Source organism: Bidens hawaiensis, unplaced genomic scaffold (assembly GCF_021521415.1).
Source record: "Bidens hawaiensis isolate Kalapana, Puna unplaced genomic scaffold, B.hawaiensis_p1.1 tig00016935_1, whole genome shotgun sequence".
NCBI classification, from domain to species: Eukaryota; Viridiplantae; Streptophyta; class Magnoliopsida; order Asterales; family Asteraceae; genus Bidens; species Bidens hawaiensis.
Window position 1 is genome coordinate 160936 of NW_027492562.1, and position 22185 is coordinate 183120.

Genomic DNA, 22185 nt, shown 5'->3' on the forward strand with positions numbered 1-22185 from the left:
TGTTAGGAACAAGCTGAAGTTTCTTCTACATAGGAATCGTCTAACCGGTAATAGGTTAATAAGATTAGTGTTAATAATGTAATTATGTTAATATTAACATGTTAAAAGGTTAACCGGTTATTAGACAAACCTAACCGGTTACAACAGTTAGTGGTTTTCACACAAAAACCGGTTAGAAACCATAACCGGTTATTGAAAATAAGTAGTATCGACTGTCTGACTAATAACATGTTATTAACCAATATTGTCAAAAGTGGTTAAATGATACTTGCACCTCAAAGTCTCGAACCATATACAAAGCAAGACATATGTTTTGGGCCGTTGTTTTTGGGCTTCCCACAGAATAATGAAGATTTATCAAAATCTTCCATTCCAAGAAGAAGAAATGATATCGAAGATAAGAAACATATTCATCTTTTCTTGCTTTTATAACTTTTGCTATTTTTCTTTCCATCTCTTTTTTTAGTATTTGTATTGTTTATTTAGTTTAGATAGGTAGTTTTTATGAGGTATTGTGATATATATTGAAAGCTTAATTAAGCATGTCGACTCAGACATTTGACTGTGATCAACTGATCATTCTCTTTAATTTAATTAAGCCATTTGAATACGATCTCACATGTGCATCAATGTCCCATAATGGGGATCGAACTCTCATCCTCCTAAGACAGACGAGCAACCAATACCGGTTATACCGCTAGACGAAAACCTTTTTTGTTTCACCATATTGTTAAAATCATATAACTTTTATTGTATTTAATTACTCCGTGCTTTTTATAGTTATACTACAGATTTAAAAAAAATTATTATCTTTAATTTGAATATAATATTAAAAAAACGATCTTAAGTTGTAGTGTTGATTATATTGTTTTAATAAATATATACATAACACAATTTGTAATTATGTACATACATTGTTTGAGATTGTTTCATTTATGATGCTTGTGAATTGTGATTGTTCATTTAACATGTATATTTGATCATTTATGAACAAAATAAACAATTTTAATACAAAGATTGTAGTTGTTGATCGAAATTATTGGATTGATATATACAAATATTAAATTAAATATAATTGTAATAAATAACTAAAATGCCAGCTTAAGCATATGTATATTTTCTCACCCTTGCCTACAAACATGGTGCATACATAAAACTATGATGTCATTTCCTCATTTGCCTCACTACTCTCATAGCAATTTTAGGTAAACACAAGAGTTGGTGTTTGATTTGAAAACCTTTTGCAATAACATCATATATATGGACTTTGGGTGATTGAAGGTTGTCTTCTAATTCCATACATATATTCTATTTTTATATCAACTTACTAAAAATAAGCTATTAATAATTAATATTGTATGAGGTTTTAAAGGATAATCAATCAACTCATTTAGCATATAACTATGAGTAATTAATGTTTTTAATAAGATGTTCAATATATGATCCTCTATTAAGACGAAATATGACGCGTTTATTTAAGTATTTGAATTTTGTAACATCGACACGTTCATTACACAACTAATTTTAAGTAAAAAAAAACAAAATCACTATATAATCCATTGTGTTGAAAGTAATATATATAATATATACAAGTATTTATATACAATTAACACGTTTAAAAGTTATTGAATTGTTGATAACTAATGTTGGGATGGTGATAAAACCTTATCCCATTTTCATGCATGAGACTGAGTAACCTTCTTTTTAACACCTTTAAAACATAATCTCCTCCACCCATAGTCACACCCCTATCTCATTTTCAAAGGCCAATCAACTCTTTCCTTTTTTTATTTTATTTATTTATAAATAAATAACCATTTTATTCCTTTTTACAACTTCCATTTTTTCTCATTTTCTTTTGCTGCCACAAACCACTTTCCGGCCACTTCTCCGGTAAGTACCTCATTGCTTAATAATATGTTAAATGAACTCTATGTTTTTAAGGATCCATTGTTTGTCTGCTTAAGAAAGACAAGAAAGTTGTAGACATGTTTTTGATTAATAATTGCATGATATTAACAACTCACAGCATTTCTTGCTTTATTCTTACATGCATCTCACTTGTTTTTTCATGTGCTTATGAGGATAAAAAGACCAAAATGCCCTTGTATAAGTGACAAGAATATGTTAACTTGATCATATAATAAGTAGATTGCATCACAATGCATATTACTTTTGCCTTTTTGAATCTGATATTCCTTTTTAGTTACTAGAAAATTGTTTAAATTAGGCCATATTTAAATTAGATAAAGTTAAGGAAACTAGGGTACGGTTAAACGAAAACCACATTTAACTCGAAAAGTTGTTACACCACTTATAACTTATAAGTTATAAACACTAACTTTTTAAATTTCTATTTTTTCATTCTTATTATATGTTGTTACTAGCATTTGCCAAAACCATAAAGAAATAAAAAAAATATATATGTAGCTCGTAATCTACATATATTTACCTCGTATGAGATACATATATGTACTTTCACAAACTACATATATATTTTTTTTATTTCTTTTTGGTTATGATAAAGATTAATAACGTAAAAAAAATGAAAATAATAAAAATATAAAAAGCTAGTGTTTATTTGAAACCCCCAAGAAACTAATCCCAAAAGTCTTGGATAAAGCTTATATAAAGTAAGGGGAAAAGTATGTCATTTACAAATGAATATAAAGCCTTAAATTAACACATTTCTAACAAATGAATATAAAGTCTTAAATTAACAGATTTCAATAAGTTACAGTTGATTGGTAGCACTAGAAGTGCTTGATTGTGGTGGTAGGACCATAATAAGTATATATATATACATATGTATATATATATATAAGCATTAATGGAAATATTTTATATTAATTTGATTATAGATCTCAATTAAGTAGATTTGCTTGCTATGGGCACAACAACCTGCATGGTTGACTTTTTATCTTCTTATTGACTTTGATTTTAATGTTAATAATATGATTAGGTGAAAATGGCACAATGTTTGGCTCCTTCAGTGCAATGGCAAATGAGGTTAACAAAGAGCTCAATGGAAACAAGCTCAATGACATCCAAGATGTTCAACTCTTTTTCCTTGAAGCAAAACAAGAAAAGCGCACTCAAAACCGCCACAAAATTTAGAATATGCGCATCGTCAAATGGAACCATTAACAGGATTGAAGATTTACTAAACTTGGATGTGTCTCCTTACACTGATAAGATAATTGCTGAATACATTTGGTATATTCTCAACTCTTCATAGAATAAAAGATTTTGTATATTCATAAGTATTTACATCAAGGTTTGTTATGTTCTGAAATAGGATTGGAGGTTCTGGGACCGACGTGCGCAGCAAATCGAGGGTATGTTGGCTTTTGATGCTATGAAATTATTGGATCATATGTTATTAAATAATTTTTTTATTGCAGACATTATCAAAACCGGTTGAGCATCCTTCCGAGCTTCCAAAGTGGAACTATGATGGATCAAGTACCGGGCAAGCACCAGGAGAAGATAGTGAAGTTATCTTATAGTAAGTCTTATTTATTAATAAACACTTATAAGTCTCATTTCATACGAATTAACCGTAGTTAAATTTCAATATTTCAGCCCGCAGGCGATCTTTAAGGATCCATTCCGTGGTGGTAACAACATCTTGGTGAGTTTAATTATTTAAGCAACTTTTTGATATAAAAGTTGCAAAGTAAAATGATATTATGGATTTGATTTGATTAACTCTAACCGACATCTTTTTTGAAAGGTTATATGTGACACATACACACCACAAGGCGTGGCGATCCCTACAAACAAACGTGCTAAGGCTGCTGAGATATTCAGTGATCCTAAAGTTGTATCTCAAGTACCCTGGTATGTTTGACTTTATAAGTCAACACACATCTCCTTTCAAAATAATTCATTTTATTAATAAAATCTAATTATAGGTTTGGAATTGAGCAAGAGTACACTCTACTTCAGCCAAATGTTAACTGGCCTTTGGGTTGGCCAACAGGAGGTTACCCTGGTCCACAGGGCCCATACTACTGCGGTGCTGGAGCGGATAAGTCGTTCGGAAGAGACATATCGGATGCACATTACAAGGCTTGTTTGTATGCTGGAATTAACATCAGTGGAACCAATGGTGAAGTTATGCCCGGGCAGGTGTTTTTCCTACTCGTTTTCATTAATTTTTAGTAAATTAAAAGAAGAAATATCATATCACCTAAACATTTATTATTATTATTCACAGTGGGAATTCCAAGTTGGTCCTAGCGTTGGAATAGAAGCCGGAGATCATATATGGTGTGCAAGATACCTCCTTGAGGTACTGAATATTATCCATCATCAATATTATTAACTATGCAATATTTCTGCAGTTATTTTATATCAGTTGGTTTTAAACAGAGAATTACCGAGCAAGCCGGTGTTGTCCTGACACTTGACCCTAAACCGATCGAGGTAACTTCTATTCATAAGTTAATGAGTTGAATACGCCACCTCTACTCACTCTTAGTGATCTTATATTTAACTATACAATTTTTTAACTTTTATTTTTGTATTGACAGGGAGACTGGAATGGTGCAGGATGTCACACTAACTATAGGTACGATTTACGATTAAACATTTAAAACCAATATTTCCAGTGTTTTTCAATTTTTATTACATTATATTAAAAAAAAACATTTGCTTAACAATTTGCAGTACAAAGGCCATGAGAGAAGATGGTGGATTTGAGGTCATTAAAAAGGCGATTTTGAACCTTTCACTTCGCCACAAGGAGCACATCAGTGCGTATGGAGAAGGAAACGAGAGACGATTGACTGGGAAGCACGAAACCGCCAGCATCAACCAGTTTTCATGGGTATATATATATAAAACACACTCTACTAAACTGTGTTAAAAAAGTCAATGTTTCATAATTTTTTTGGTCAACTTTCAGGGAGTTGCTAACCGTGGTTGCTCAATCCGTGTGGGGCGTGACACCGAGAAGGCTGGCAAAGGTATTGAATTTTATTTCAATTCATTTTAAATTAATTCAAACATTCATAAAAAAAATAATTATAACCGATTTTTAAATATTCGGTTAATGTTAAAAACGTGTAGGTTACTTGGAAGATAGGCGTCCTGCATCAAACATGGACCCGTATACAGTGACTGGATTACTTGCAGAAACCACAATCTTGTGGGAGCCTACTCTTGAGGCTGAGGCACTTGCTGCACAGAAGTTGGCATTGAAAGTGTAGACTCGAGTCAACCAATATGTTCTTCGAAAGCTCGGTGTTCTGTTTCTAGTTTGATTTCTTCAACATTTTGTAAATAAGGGTCCCAAAAAGTCATATGCGCGTCATATTCAAAGCTATTTTTAGCATTTGGGTGCTTTTTTACATATGATTATTGGTTAGTTTATGCACATTTTGACGTGTGCACTTGGTCCGGACTGAGTTTTATTCTCTTCTTGAATTGTAGAAAAGACCTTCGGGTTTTGGGGGTGTTATTATCTTTATATGAATATCGAGCATAAGGTTAACTTGATGTGTCATCTGTTTGTTTTAAGTGCTACAAGACATTCTTAAGTTATCATAACTCAGTGTTCAACGAATCGAGTTTTGAATACATGGATTAACTTAACTATTTGAACTTGGGTTGAAATTCAGTTACTGAATTCGAATTCGGATATGGCATTTTAATGCGAATCAAATTGAGTTTTATGAGTCCTATTCAAATATTGAACAACATAGATCAGGGTTGTTGACAAACTACGACAAGATTTTCGACTTTAATATGATAAAACTTTAAAGGGTCTAAATTAACTCGAAATCAAATAGATAGACTCTAAATCGAGTTATTGTTTTTCAATAAAGGCTTTTGTGAACTAGCTTCTAGGGGTGTACACCAAACCGAAAAAACTAATATGTAACCAAAGTAACCAAACTCAAACAAAAACCGACGGGCTGGTTTATATTTTCATAGAAACCGAATTTTCAGTTCACTTTGGATTTTGCACACACTTATAACTGAAAAACCTAACCGAACCTGAACGTCAGAACATAAAGTCATAGAAATCCTTTAGAAGTCGCGCGTGTGTGCATAATAATAAAAAAACAGCGTAGCATGTTGCCTGCTTACCTGTCTCTCTACTGTAACTGGATCCTTGTATTGTTGCCTAATAACAATTTCGAATCGAAAGTCACAAATTCTCATTCGATTACTGAATTCAAATCGAACTTGAATTCGATTCAAAACTTCTAATATACAAAATCCAGTTCGAAACTGAATTAAAATTTTGAGTTTTTCGAGTCTGATTCATATAGTATACACCAAAAGTGACAAGTTAATATCTACCACTAAAACAAATAAGAAATATATCAAATATCACATATATATTGCTGTAATCAGAATCCATAGATCTCATACAAATATACATATACATGAATATATATAAAACAAATTGGTTATCCATAAACAACATTAAGATACTTATCTTTGATCCACCTAAAGCTCTTCCTAAACGACCCTTTAAGTTTGCCTTCAACCGCGTAAACTTTATACCCCGCAACTCTCTTCTTCCTCTGGAACTCAGGATCCCGAAAGCTCCAAGACTTGGAGGCTGATCCGTTAGTCGACTTCACTTTCTTCAACTTGAAATCATTCGCCACGACGATGTCCATATTCGTTTGAGGGATTTCGTAACTAGACGGATACGAAACACTGTATGATCGAAAATCGGCCATTTTCGGGTTGTATGTGTCTAGTTGCATGTTGTTTAGATCAGTGAAGTCGTATGATCTTGGTTTGTAATCAGCCATGGATATGTGGATATGTGGAGTTTGAGAGAAATGGGAGTTAATAAGTTTTGATGATGAGATAAAACTATAAAAGTCCGTTATTGGAGGCTTTGAAGTCGTTATTGGGAGGCTGGTAATGGTCAACGACCACACATGTGACACAACACAATAGTTGTAAATTTGGAATAGTGAAGTGACTTAATAAATATCTTTTGTATAGATGTGACAGTTCATTGAACCCACACGTGAGAAATGAAGAATATAAATTGGTAATTTGGTATTATAGTCTACAAGTACATAAACTGATTTAAAATTTAAAATCAGTTTGGATTTAAACCTAATCAGTTTAGTCAACAAAAGTCAAAATTGATTTATGATCGGTTTCGGTTTGGGTTGAAACCGGTTTCTTAACCAGGTCACGATCACTTTTGGTTTTCATCGATTTCAGTTCGGGTTTTGATCGTTTTCGGTGGAGAAAATTACAAACCGGTTCCGAACCGACACGTGAAACCGAGAATATAAATAAATCGACTTTCTTCATATATTAAATAAAATGATTCAATTACAATAGAGATGTGGGTATATAGTGAAGATGATTGGTTTTATAGTGTACTTACGCGTTGGTTCCCAAATCCTAAGTATTAAAATCAAGGGCGGACCATTTAAGGGGCGGGGCGGGGCGGGGAGGGGCTATGGCCCCCCTGCTTTTAGGTTTAGAAGCAGGTTACACATCTCTGAGAAACAAAGGTTTTGAAGCTGGATGATGTTTTCCGGCCGGTGCAGTGATGAAGGTTAACAGAGGCGAGCTAGGTGGTCCAGAAAATGGAAAAAAAGTGGACAATAAGGATTCACCATAACTTATTTTTTTAATATGTGAAGAAGAAGAAAATTGATGACAAAGAAATACAAAGAAAGTTTATAGAGAAGATGATAAGGAAATAGAGGCATTAATGTAAATTTACCTCACCATAAAACTTTCATCACTCATCAATTGTTATATCATTGTCAAATGAATTAATTAAAATTTGTTACTATACTATTATTCAATTTATTTTGTATTAGTAATATATGTAGTTGAGCATCTTACCTTGTATTTAATAAATTACAAAATATAAGTGATGTTTTTTTTTTCTAAAGAGGCAATGATTTGGATGAAACCACACTTGAACGTGGGCAGAAAGAAACGAATTGAAGTGTACATTGCAACTTCAACTGATAGTGCTATATTAATTTGGCGAGTGGATGATTAGATTAATATTGCTACTTAAGGTGGTTGAGAGATTGACGGTCAGTTGCTTATTTACACTCCTTATTTAAAGCTTATTAATTGTCCACCAAGGTGTTAACACAAAAAAGAAAAATACAAGAAGTTGTAACCATGAGTGAGATCTCTGAGTCGTTTCATTCAACTATAGCCGACCTTGCAGCACAAAATGACCTTTCGTCACAAGTAGTGTCGCCTGTTTCAGCCCCTCTCCCAAAGCCTACCCCCATTGTACTTCCAAAAACACCAACACGTCTTCCAAATGCTGCCACCACTACACATCAAGCCACACAAATTAACCCAGTCCAGTTAGCCATCATGTCAGCTTATGAAGAATTTATTTCTTTGGGATTGTAAAATTTATTCTCTTTCTCATTCTACATAGTTAGATAAACGGAAATTGATCGTATTTTATATATATACAAACGATTACAATGGAGTGGCTGGTAAACGTACCACACCCCCCTTTTGGATAGCAAACTCAATCCTACTAAAAACAAAGTTAGGTGTCGAAAAGTTACATCAGTTGTAAAATGTATTCTCTTTGCTTACATACTTTATCTATCGAAATTAAAAGGCCAAGTCATTAATTCTCTCTTGTGTAGATTGCAGAGGTTCCAAAGCTTACATCTGGCTGTTCTGAACAAATAAGACACTTTGTGTCAAACATCTTTTACTACAAAGTCTATTTTAACTATAAGACTGCGAGAACCGTTAACTATTTCCTTAATTGTGATACATAAGTTGGGTATGTAAATAAAGTATAAACCGATCTATCTCTTCTTTCTGGCCAACAACAACAGCGGTTGGTGGCGACGACTATGGTTGAAGGGCATTGCTTTTAAGATGTCCAATACGTTCTACTTTGATATTCTTTTGAAATCTATAACTTTCACCCATGGGATTATAACAATGAGTAGTCACAAATTAAATGAAGTAGTTGTCTGCTTACCTATATGTCCAATACGTTCTACTTTGATATTCTTTTGAAATCTATAACTTTCACCCATGGGATTATAACAATGAGTAGTCACAAATTAAATGAAGTAGTTGTCTGCTTACCTATATGTCCAATACATAATAGTTAAATATATTTTTAGAACCTATAACTTTCACCCACCCGATTATAAGAGTGAGCAGTCATAAATCAAATTAACTCAACTATTTGTCCAAAAATAAGAGTTTAAATACTTATTTATTTAAAAATGTATATAAAATAAGATATGTATCTTACGATTGTGAATGTTGTTTATACAGCCACCGATTTATAGGAAAAATGAAGCATCATACTAGATGCCGCATGCTTTTTTATGGGTTAAGTTATTTATATATGAGAACAAAAATGAAAAGGATGAGAATGATTTGTAGATATAAAAAAAAATCTCTTAGTAAAAAACAAAAAAATTAATAAAAAAAATCATAACTCAAAATTTAATAAAAAAATAAAAAAAAGTAAAACATACAAAAATGTTTCCACTGTGTTTCTCGTTCTAAAAAAATGGGGGAAATTATCAAAATAAGCAACCTTGACCATAATTTTACCAAAATAGACATGCCTCTTTTAGCCTATATCACTCAAATCATTAATTTTTCGATCAATAAACAAATGACACGTCACCGAAGCCGGCTAAACCTTAGCTGGCACTTTATGGACACGGAATTTTATGAAAAGTAAACGGGACCCACCTTTAGCCAATAAGATTTCGACACGTGTCAAAGACGGCTAAACTTAACCTACATCTATGGTTATTTAGCCGGTATCCTTGACTCTTAGCCGGCTTCGGGATATATGTCTATTCACTTAGCCGACTCAAAATATTCCTTCTTAGCCGGCTCCAACTCGGCTTGTAGGCTAAGGCTTCATTTAGCCGTTTTTTTTTTTTTTTTTTTAATTTAGCTGTTTAATTTTAGTCGCCAAAATTGAATATTTTACCAATCTTACCAACCCTATTAAATATTTAGCTGGCTTCTATCTTTTTATCTCTTAGTCGTCTTCTTAGCCGGTGTAATTTAGCATCCAAAATTTAATACTTTTACCTACTCAATTAAATATTTAGCCGGTTTATATATATATTTATATTTATATATATATATATATATATTCTCCTAGCCGGTATGTTTTAGTCATCAGAAATAAATACTTTACCCACCCAAATTTATTTTTTCACCAACCATTCTTATAAAACTATATAAAATTTAGCCGTCTAATTTTAGCCGTCAAAATTTAAAATATTTACCAAACCAATTAAATAATTAGTCGACTTTCTTGTTTTTCTCTCTTAGTCATCTTCGTTTAGCCGCCATATTAAATACTTTAACTATCAAATTAAATATTTAGTCGGTTCACATTTTGTTTTTCTCTTAGCCGTCTTGATTTTCTCTCTTAGTCGTCATGTTTTAGCCGTCAAAGTTAAATATTTTTACTTACCTAATAAAACACTTGGCTCGCTTTCATTATTTAAATACGTGTTTACTTATCGGGTTTGATTTTTTTTACTTGCCATTTTTATAAAGTTTATAAAACCATCTTCACCCTATCTTATTAAAGATATAAAACAATCTTCACCCTACCAAAGGTTTTTACTTTTTAACTATACCATATCTATTTCTTCATTTTAAAAAAAAAGTTGGTAAAATATTCAATTTTGGCGGCTAAAATTAGACGGCTAAATGAAAAAAAATACGGTTAGGTGAAGCTTTAGCCTACAAGCCGAGTAAACGACGACGTTAACAAACATATTTTTAAAAAATGAGGATCTTTTGTGATAAGAAAGTAAAAAAGTTGGATAGGGTATGGTTCTTTAAGATGGAGTGAATATGGTTGTATAGTGTTATAAGAATGGTTGGTGAAAAATTAAATTTAGGTAGGTAAATGTATTTATTCCTGATGGCTAAAACATGCCGACTAGGAGAAAAACTATTGTCGGCTAAGAGGAAAAAAAAGTAGAAATCGGCTAAATATTTAATTGAGTAGGTAAAAGTATTAAAATTTGAGGGCTAAATTTACACTGGCTAAGAGATAAAAAGATAGAAGTTGACAAAATATTTAATAGGATTGGTAAGGTTGGTAAAATATTCAATTTTGGCGGCTAAAATTAGACGGCTAAATGAAAAAAAAGAAGACGTACGGCTAATGAAGCCTTAGCTTACAAGCCGAGTTGGAGCCAACTAAATATTTTGAACCGGCTAAGAGTCAAGGATGCCGGCTAAATAACCATAGATGTAGGATAATTTTAGCCGCCTTTGACACGCGTCGAATTTTTATTGGCTAAGCGCGGGCCCCGTTTACTTTTCATAAAATTTTGTGTCCATAAAGTGGCAGCTAAGGCTTAGCCAGCTTCGATGACGTGCCAGTTGTTTTATTGGTCGAAAAAGCAATGATTGGAGAGATGTAGGCTAAAATATGCATGTCTATTTTGGTACAATTCTGGTCAAAGTTGCCTATTTTGGTAATTTTCCCAACAAACACACACACACACACAATCGGTGTTTTGAAACCAGGCACGACCGGTCTGACCGGGACCCGGTCTCTAAATCGGGTTGGGTCGAGGTATTTGGGCCGTTTTCTAAAAACCCGGCCGGGTATTGCAGGTGGCGGTCGGCCTAGACTCGGTGATCCGACGGGTCAACCGGTAAAATCTATATATTACTTAAAACCAAAATGAAATGTGGATGATGAGATTCGAACTTGGGCTTTGTAGATAGAAACTTTAATAATTACCTAGTATCCAACCAACCAAGTTTCCTTGATGTCTCTATTCATCAAATATAAATCATATATATTCAAAAGGCAACCTTTGGTGGAGTGGTTATGCTAAAGATGGATAAGTGCCTACCCACTTTGAGGGGCCATGTTCGAATCTTGTAGCCCCCGAGTTTTCTGTTACAGTGTATTTATTCCAGAGAGGCTACTCGTGTGGAGGGTACAACATCTGTCATGTGACAGGTGGCTGAAAATTTTTTCGAGGAACGCCAAGGCCAAACTCGGATGCCAGCGTGGGCCTGGTTAAGACAACATAGTCTGGCCTGAGTTGGGTGGTGGGGTTCCTCTTTAAGGAGTTGCGATCTAACTTAACTATGAAAATTCGTCGTTCAAAAAAAATGTAACATAAACAAACATTAAAATTTGTTATTATTATTATTTTTTGTTATAATTATTTTTTATATGTATATGAATTATATATATAAATAAATATATATATTTAAATTATTTATGACATCATCAGGGTCAAATACTGGTCCGCCTCCCGGGTCGGTCCGACCTTTGACCCGGTAAGGCTTCAGGGTCGACGTTCGGGCCGAGTCTGAAAACATTGCACACAATAGTGAGTGAAAAAGATCATTGTATCTTTGTGTTTTGTGTTTATTTTCGTTATTGATTGTGTCTTTTTTTTTTAACATTGTGTTTTTTTCTTTATATTGTGTTATATATTGTTTCTTTTTTAGTATAATTGTGCCGTTTGTTCATTTTCGTCATTGTGTCTTTGATCTCGACATTGTGTCTTTTCGTCATTTTATTATTATTATTATTATTATTATTTTTGAATGAGAATGATGACGGAAACATTTTTATTTTTATTTTTTTTTAGTTTATTATTTATATTTAAGTTATGATTTTTTTTATTATTTTATTTAAATTTATTTTTAAGTGGTTTTTTGTGTGGTCATAAATCCTTCTCACACTTATCATTTTTGTCTCCCTTTATATTTTAACTTTACACTCCTTTTTTTTCTATATCAATCAATGTTTTCATAACCAGGTCAGACATTGAATCTGACACCCAACTGGTTCACTGGTTGGACCAGTTGAACCGGATTTATGAGCGGGATACATGTATATATGTATATTAAGTATTTATAACTCTGTAAATCGTGTCAAACATGTTTTAAAAAAGAGTGTAAATGCAAAAGTAATAATAAGAGATGACATCATTTTCTCCTTATTTGCACAAAAGTATATCATCTCAAATTCTCCTAACATCGACCACATACCTTCTTACACTGAAGAAGCAGATATTAATTATCAGATTTATTAAAATATATTTTAACCTCAAATGTTCAAGTTCCACCACCGATTAAAATGACAGGGCCAACAGTGAAGATGACTTTCAATATTTGACAAATGGAAGCCAAGTTACAAATGCGTACAAACATATATAAGTGAAGCTATAGAAATACAAAACTACCAACAACAAAAGAAGCAGTTAAAGAGTAACAACGTAAAATAGACACACCTACATAAAACAACATATAATCAAAAATACATAACAATAAATTACCTATGTGTTATACCTATCATCATCACTCAATTTCATCTCGCTCGAACATAACCACCAGGAACTCAGAAGGAACTTGCAGCCTGATGAAACTCGTAGCGGAAAGAAGAGTTGATGGAAGAACTTGAAAAGTCGAATTTCGATATGATATATAGGTCTGAGTAAATTCTTTCTAATCTAAACCCTGTTGCCACCTAGCTAATATTAGGTTTCTAACTAACATAATAAACACATAGGCTATAACTCCAAATATATTTATACAACATATATACATCTTTTGAGATAAATGGGTAACCTGTGAACCCAATTCAAGTACCGTGTTCAACATGAACAACCGGTTTTAGATAAATGGTTTGCGTGGGGTTTGACTGAATCTAACCTAGATTCAGACCACAAAATGCGTGTTAGGTTCACGTCGTTTAAAAAATTCACGCCCCTAACCTCCACAGACGTCAACATATCATATCGATTACATACATTTTTGTTTAGACTAAAATACCTCTTTAATAAAAAAAATAAAAAATAAACTCGTGCAAATTATGATACTTAGACCAAATATGCAATACATGTAAACAAAATGGACCATCGAAGTAATTAAGTATGATGGAGTAATTATAATTTCTTTATAACTTTTACAAAGATCCATGTGGTTTGTCAAAATATCATTTAATTGTCAGAAAATTGACACTTAAAAATCATGTGACATTCAAATGTGAAAGCGTTTTAAGTTTCAATTCAGCTTATATTGAAAAATATACAAAATTTCATATTCAATAAAAACTATTCCATTTACATCCATTAGTGTGAAATGTTCAGATCTTTAATTATTACTCCCCCCGTCTCATTATAAGTGTCATAGTTTGAATTTCAAGTCTTTTTATTGCAACGTCGACCGTAAATATTTTTGTTCGTGTCATATAATACTTGATGAAAATTATATCAATGTAAAATACGTTTAAAACTTAATCCATTCATATATTTTACATCAAGTATTATATAACACAAACAAAAATATTGTCGGTCAAAGTTAAACAAGAAAGACTAGCAAAATCAAACTAAGACACTTATAATGGGACGGAGGGAGTATTAATTATCTAATACATATTTATCAAGAAATCCACCCAAATGGCCAAATATGAATTGAATTCTTTCTTTTTTTCCCCAAAACTTGCAGACTTAGTTTATATCTTCATCTCCTAAAAGTTATATCGCAAATAATTAAATAAAACTCGAGTTACAACCGCTTACTTAATTAACATGAACTTATGAAGCAAATAACAGAAACACTACAACATAATATTGTATATATCCAGATAAAATATTACTATTTAGGGTTTATGCAAGCAACTGCATAAATTTAATGAAATACTCTTTTAATCCTACTCATCTATAATATATATAAACGAAGACATAAAAATCATACGTGTCATGATGTGGTCGCTTCCCCTTTTTTAGGAGTCACCAGATTTGCTTGATTTTTAAATGAAGGATTCTCATGCATTTGACCCGAATTCATGGGTATGTGTCTTACCAAACCCATATATTCTTTAAACGGGTTATAACATCTCATTAAATTAAAAATTATTCTCACCAAATTATTGATGTAAAAATCCTATTAAACAGGATATACTAAAAATTAATATCTTATGTATTTTAAAAAAGATATATATTTTTAAAATAAAAACCGATTTTATAGTATAAAAAATAAACGGGTCTTGGGTTTCATCAAACCATAAATATATTATTAACTTTCATAAATATTATTTATAATTAAAAATATTTTTTTATAGTAAAAGAAATAAACAGGTATTGGGTCTCATCAAAACCATATAGCTTTTAAACCGGGTTATAACCCTTTTTTGGAGTCACTAGATTTGCTTGATTTTTAAATAGAGGCTTCTCATGCATTTGACCCGAATTCATGGGTATGGGTCTTACCAAACTCAGATATTCCTTAAACGGGTTATAGCATCTCATTAAATTAAAAATATTCTCACCAAATTATTTATGTAAAAATCCTATAAAATAGAATATAATAAAAAGTAATATCTTATTTATTTTAAAAAAGATATATATATTATTTAAATTAAAAAAAACAATTTGATAGTAAAAAAAATAAACGGGTCTTGGGTCTCATCAAACCATAAGTATATTATTAACTTTTATAAACATTATTTATAATTAAAAAACCAATTTCATAGTAAAAAAAATAAACGGGTCTTGGGTCTCATCAAAACCATATAGCTTTTAAACCGGGTTATAACATCTTATTTATTTGTGAAACAATTTATCATCAAACCATAAGTATATTATTAACTTTCATACAATAGAAAGAATATAAATTAAAAAATAAATAAATATTTGGACAAACAATATAAAACAACCTCCGTAATACGGGGGATAAAAACTAGTATATATATATATAGATAATATATGTCCATACTAATTAAAGAATTTTGGAAACTTTGAGATTTAACAAAGACTCATATCATACGTTTAATGATTCAAACAATTCCTATATGTTTTTAGGGCGTGAACGCGTTTTTCACATGTTTAAGTGTAAAGATTCAAAAGTAATTTGCATAAAAATGTTGAGAAATATATAAGATTGATCGATTTGGTGTAATTTAATGTAACTGCAGCCATAGATGAGATCGTAGAATTAAGAGATCGGGGGTGACAGATAGAGGGTGAGCACACATCACTTCAAGCATATATATATATATATATGCAAGAAAGGCCATGGGTGCTCACTCTCTTCTGTCACCAACCTTTACCTTTTTATGTGATCATATATAACATTCTTCTGTTTTCTGTTGCTTGCTGCCATAGAAGGAAACCCTAGTTTGCTAGATGTGGTACAAGTGTGTATATATATATATATAAAGATATTTGGATTGGTGGTACTCATGTACCCTCATAATGTACTAAACATATATTTTATGAATGATCATTTGATGTGTGAGTTAGAAGTGGAGGTTTGTGACCCTTATATAGCCTCTTCAAAACCACTTTCCATTCCCTTCTCGATAGATGTAGAGTAGCTTTATATATTCTTCCACCACGTTTCAAGAATAATAATAATAATAATAATAATAATATTATTATTATTATTATTACACTAAATTACTATATAATATAATTATAAAGTTTGGTGCCGCAAAGTCCCGACCGGGCAACTTTACGACACCTTATAGGTCCTTTAAAGTTTGTTTTAGTTTCAGTCTGTAACAAACGTAACGAAAACCAACCGAATGTCAATTTTGTTTTGTTTTAATTCCGGTACCGTAACAAATATAGCTAAAACCGACCAAATGCCAATTTTGTTTTTTGTTTTAGTTCTGATACCGTAACGAACGTGACAATAACCAACCGAATTTGCGTAGATTCACCGTTTCAACGTCCGAGATTGACAACGGTAGAGTTTTACCAACGATCGAGTTTTACCGGCCGTCTCCACTTGGTCCACCTCAAGTTTTATTATTTTTTGTTTTTATTTTGGTTTTAGTTCCGGTACAATAACACACGTGACTGAAACCGACCAATTTCGTGTCGACTTACCGCCTCAACCATTGCAACCGATAACGCTAGGGTTTTACTAACATGCCCCGGCGCAACGAGCCAGGTAAAACGCTAGTTAATTATATGGATGATTCAAGACACACTGATTTGAGCATGTCTAGTTTAGATTTTATTTCTTAACAATATAAGTAGGAAATGAAATATATATTGTTTGGTATTCTATTAATTGTTAGTTTTTAGTTTTTAACACTGCTAGATTTTATAAATTAGTGTTAAAATGAGCTAGAGTTATCTTTTCATAAAAAATCAATGTAAGGCCCTATTCTCGGTAGCCTACTTTAGCGTCGGATTTACTAATAAACACAGTTCTTACAAATCAGAGTTAATTAAAACTTTCGCGGAATATAAACACTTTCATAAAACATTACAACAATCCAAAACTTGCCTTAATTAAACATTCTTGTCTTTCAAAATAAACGTCAATTAACATTAAAACATCTTGAGTCTTCAGATGCCAGTCTCCTATTCGCCCACCATGTGCCCGCTCAAGCTAACTGTCTCAATCTACTCACCTGCGTGCATACTAAAAGTCAGCTACGCTGAGTGAGTTCTAGTTAATCGGACGCCATACAATACATACACATACATACATAACCGAAGATACATATCCATACTTAATCCGTTACCCTACTACCATACATACATACGTACATATCTACAATCACTAACCTCAGTCTACCAAGAGTACGTTCATAGTCCGCCATCTATACCTGTACTCAAGATCGTGAACACGTAAAAGGTCCGCAGTCCTTACCTATGTTCACCAGTTATGGTACGTGCAAGGTCCGCAGTCCCTCCCTGTACCATCCTATATTGACAACACGTACAAGGTCCTCAGTCCTTCCCTATGTTGAAACCTAAACCATAGCACGTACGAAGTCCGCAGTCTTCCTCTATGCTACCACAACACAAACATAGCACGTATAAGGTCCACAGTCCTTTCCTGTGCTGACGCCTATCTACATTACGTATAAGGTCCGCAGTCCTTATCTACGTTGGCGTCTATCTCCTACAACACGTATAAGGCCCACCGTCCCTATCTACGTTTACATCTATCATCTACATCACGTATAAGGCCCGCAGTCCTTAACTACGCATCACCTGCCAAGTCTATGTCCAACAGAAGTTAGAGGGATTCGTCATCCTAACTTACTATGTCGAACGTAGGACTCACATACCATTAGTGTACCTGTATACACATACTTCACATATACAATAATTACATTATAGCATAAGAACACTCTAGGCGTTCTTTACATCATTCATTTAACAACAATACCCCTTGTCGATACGTGCAATATCCGAAGATCGTTCACGCCCCGACAAGTGTTCATTCGTAATGTTCATACATATATAATATTCGTACCTTTATTTTTAACCTAACAGTACGCGCAATATCCGAAGATCGTTCGCGTACCGACAAGCAATCATTCATATCTATCACATATATCACATATGGCATACACTTATCACTTAGGATAAATGTATTAACAACACATCGAGTATGCACACAGCCCCGAAAACATAACAAGGAATGGGGCTAGAAACTCACCTGAATCTTGTTACGCTATCCGTTAATCGTTATTCCCTTCTTGAGCTGTGCACGGCTAACTGCATAATATTTACATGTATCAATTAACTACTACTCATGTTGTATTTCTATCTTTATATAACCCACAACGAACGGGGGTCCGGGGGCAGCGCCCCTGGCAGCGGGGTTCTAGGGGCGGCAGCCCATAGCAGGGTCCAAGGGGCAGAGCCCATGGCTGGGGTCGAGCTGCCAGGTCAGCTTGGAAAAATTTTATTTCCAATAACTATCTTAACACATTTTTCATTAGGTTTTTAATTTATTTTTCTAATTTTCTAATTCCAGCGAACTTATCATTAAGCGAACTTAACATATGGCGAAGTTGTCATCAGGCGAACTTAGCATATGGCGAAGTTGTCATCAGGCGAACTTAGCATATGGCGAAGTTATCATCAGGCGAACTTAGCATGGCGAAGTTGTCATCAGGCGAACTTAGCATATGGCGAAGTTCTTATCAGGCGAACTTAGCATATGGCGAAGTTGTCATCAGGCGAACTTAGCATATGGCGAAATTGTCATCAGGCGAACTTAGCATATGGCGAAGTTCTCATCAGGCGAACTTAGCTGCAGCGAAGTTGTCCAGCTGCAGCTACTGTTTATTCTTAAATCCCATAATCGTCTTCGTTTCTTAACCATGTAACTCGATTTAGGTATCAACGGAATCGTCTGACCAGCGCCTACAAACCCCAACCATCAAATCGGCCTAACATCGATGTTTAAGAGGTGCGATTTAGGCATATAGGTTACGGGTTCTTTTATCAATCGATTAACCCATCAAATCTTAACCATTTTCAGTAAGTTTAGTTTTGTAGGATTCGTTTTTACCATACAAACACCGATCTATCATTTCTATACTAATCCAAACCTAAACGAATAAGTTCTCGATATAAACGTACCGTAAACGAGTCGAACTACGAACACGAGCTGGTCTTTGATGTTGCTTTGGTCCGTCACGACGATCTAGCACCAACAAGCTCGGATTCTCGTCTCCGGATCTTAGTTCGGGTTGTGTGTGTTTTGGGTGTGTGTAGGGAATATGGAAAGATGGAATGGGAAGTTAAGGTTTTAGGATGGTTTAAAGGGTATTTATGTCCCTTAAAGCCCATGGACCTAAGGCCCATCCACCATCTTAATCCATGTAATTACCCAAGTCCATGATTCTTTCTATATTTAATATTAATTAAATATTAACACTCGTTTTTAAATCATGGACTTCTTTTATTTACTAATATAAAATTCGGGATGTTACAATCAACCACCCTTTCCTCTTCATTTCTTCTCCCTGGTAGCCATCATATCACAGCATCCTCTAAACGGCCACAAACACAGCATTAGACATGACACACTATAACTATTGAGCCGGAGCTTGAACCTTGACTTCGATCGTGATTCAACTAAGGCTAGCTAGAGTGGAGATGAAGAGGTTTATATGTCATTGTATCCCTCTGGGGTGTTTAAATCATGGCCTCGATGATTCCTTATAGCAGCATCACACCGTGGATACTACTTGGTGGGACTGAACTTTCAATGATCGCATTTTTATTTCAATCAACGTACAATTCTCGCCTCTGAGTGACAACTCCAAGTCAGGATCAGATCCAAGACGATATGTTTCGACTTACATTAATAAACTACAATGATTTATAAAATAATGGAATCATCATAATGTGTTGTGAGTTGTGTATTATTAATAACTATATGTGAGAAAAAAATTGATGATAACTATACTACAAATGAAACCCAATTGAATTATATATCTTAACTATGGTAAAGATATTACAATAAACCTTAATTGATATGTTCTAATGTTCTATCTAATACTCTCATGTAGTCAGAGTGTGAGAAAATTAGATCCTTATACTGAAGTGAAAAGCAATGTACATGTGGTAATAAGAACATACAATTTATAGAAATAATAATAAAAAAAAACTTCTTGTGAGAAACGACGGAGACAAATTAAAGGTCATATATAGTTGTGGCCGCAAGAAGTATGATCATAGCAAAGCTATGGTAATATGAGCTATGATTGTTGCGACAAAGAGACAAGAAGAGTATATAAACGTAAACAAAATTTGGGGCATGACACTATGACAGGAGCGGGGAGAAGAGAATGAAAGTTGTCGTGCAACGGGACAAAAAGAGGAGGGCTGAAGACTAAACCAAGATCAGTGGCAGTAGCGACAAACCGAAGACAGATATTAGGGAGAAGAAGGTAAAATAAACAGGCAAGAACTCTAAGGCTTTAACATAGATATTACATGATTTTATCAACTAAATATAAGAGTACAAAAAAAAACCTAATCAATATGATGATCCCTCTAAGGTTAAGCCAATGATTAACAGTGAAGTTGATAAGTGATTTAGTAAATAACATATATCGGAATGCTCTAACATTGTGTCTTGTCGGCGGCTAGCTTAATTTCATGAGTCACAATTGTTGGTGGCGGAATTGGATATACTAGGACTCAAACAAGTCGGTTAGAGTACCTATATTTGTAATCATGTTTTGAGTTATATATTCTTGGTTATAATAAAGATTTGAGAGTTATCGAATTTCTTGTTTGTGTTCGTATCAATTCGGGACTTGGGATTTATATGTTGTTTAGTAATAGCTTAACTATTTATGAGATTTTTACTGGATTTGATTGATTGATTGAAAACATGTTGTTTTAATTGGTTGGTGATACTAGAAAAAAGTTGTTATCACTTATCATAGTTCAAGGTAAGGCCCATTAGATTAGTTGGATCAGAAGTGCTAATTAATACCACAACTACAAGGGATAAAAAAACATATAAAAGGATTTGAACTTAATTAAAGAGTTGAAGGAAATTAAGTATGCATATGCGGTATGGTACTGGATGGTTCCCTCATCTTTAAAACCAAAAAGTAAGTCAAAAAAGTGTGAAGGAATATGGTGATGAAAGAAACGAATATATATCTTGAGCATGCAGTAAAGTAACCTAAAGTATATATGCTTTATGTATTAATAATGCAATATTAATTGCATCATCATGATGCTTAACCTTAAGTTAATTAGTTTCCTTAATGGGCACATATTACATCATTACCTGCCCACTGTAAAGTTCAAATGCAACCAATCAGATTCATAATTAAGGTCATTAGTTACCTCCTTAAAGGTGTTAAGGTTAAGCCTTAAATCATTGTGATCATGTTGATCATATCATTAAGATCATATAACCTATGCACTTTATGATTTTTATAATCTTTGTTCAGTCACCATTATCGAAAGATCGCCGGATTAGAGTTAATAGTTAATTATACAAGTCTGCCAAAGTAGAAAGATCCAGTAAGAATCCAAGATAATAATATGCCCTAATGGGTACCCTACAACTACAGCTTTCTTCTTTTTCTTAGTTGCCCTAATGGTGGATAGTATTCCTTTTTGCCATGTTCTTGATCTCACTTTCGGCCATTACGCAGCATGCATGTTCATCGTGCAGCTTCCCAAGTGCTCCACTTGATCTGGGAATGATCTTCTTATCTTGCTGCATGCACCCCAGCCATCAATTTTTTATATCTTTAGATTCTTATTTTTGTTCTTTATTTCCCTTTATTTTAATTTGTTGTCTTTTTCTTATATGTAGATAGTTTGATACATAATGTCTCTGTTAATTATTATCACAACTGTGTGTCATTAGTAAATTGAAATAAATGTTCGTTTATGAAATTAATGAGTTTAAATCTCACACACATGT

General features: G+C 33.2%; 3 protein-coding genes across 3 annotated transcripts in view; 1 reads left to right on the forward strand and 2 right to left on the reverse strand.

The window, feature by feature from the left end:
• LOC143552491 (PHD finger protein ALFIN-LIKE 3-like) overlaps positions 1-22185 on the reverse strand; it is a 166435-nt gene that overhangs the window by 41711 nt on the left and 102539 nt on the right. The window lies entirely within an intron of this gene.
• On the forward strand, positions 1729-5357 carry LOC143552485 (glutamine synthetase, chloroplastic). The gene is made up of 13 exons (XM_077042699.1): positions 1729-1893; positions 2963-3216; positions 3299-3338; positions 3405-3508; positions 3586-3634; positions 3737-3843; positions 3918-4134; positions 4223-4297; positions 4378-4431; positions 4539-4576; positions 4675-4834; positions 4913-4973; positions 5077-5357. The coding sequence occupies exons 2-13, from the start codon at positions 2969-2971 to the stop codon at positions 5214-5216; spliced, it is 1293 nt and encodes a 430-aa protein (XP_076898814.1). The 5' UTR covers positions 1729-1893; positions 2963-2968; the 3' UTR covers positions 5217-5357.
• Positions 6426-6779, reverse strand: LOC143552474 (uncharacterized). Its single transcript, XM_077042685.1, has one exon. The coding sequence runs from the start codon at positions 6777-6779 to the stop codon at positions 6426-6428; it is 354 nt and encodes a 117-aa protein (XP_076898800.1).

Bases quoted from the DNA above. Each gene is read 5' to 3' on its own strand.
- LOC143552485 (XM_077042699.1), top strand. From the start codon at position 2,969: ATGGCACAATGTTTGGCTCCTTCAGTGCAATGGCAAATGAGGTTAACA. The intron at 3,217-3,298 runs GTATATTCTCAA...GTTCTGAAATAG, and splicing joins ATAATTGCTGAATACATTTG to GATTGGAGGTTCTGGGACCG. The intron at 4,135-4,222 runs GTGTTTTTCCTA...TATTATTCACAG, and splicing joins GTGAAGTTATGCCCGGGCAG to TGGGAATTCCAAGTTGGTCC.
- LOC143552474 (XM_077042685.1), bottom strand. From the start codon at position 6,779: ATGGCTGATTACAAACCAAGATCATACGACTTCACTGATCTAAACAAC.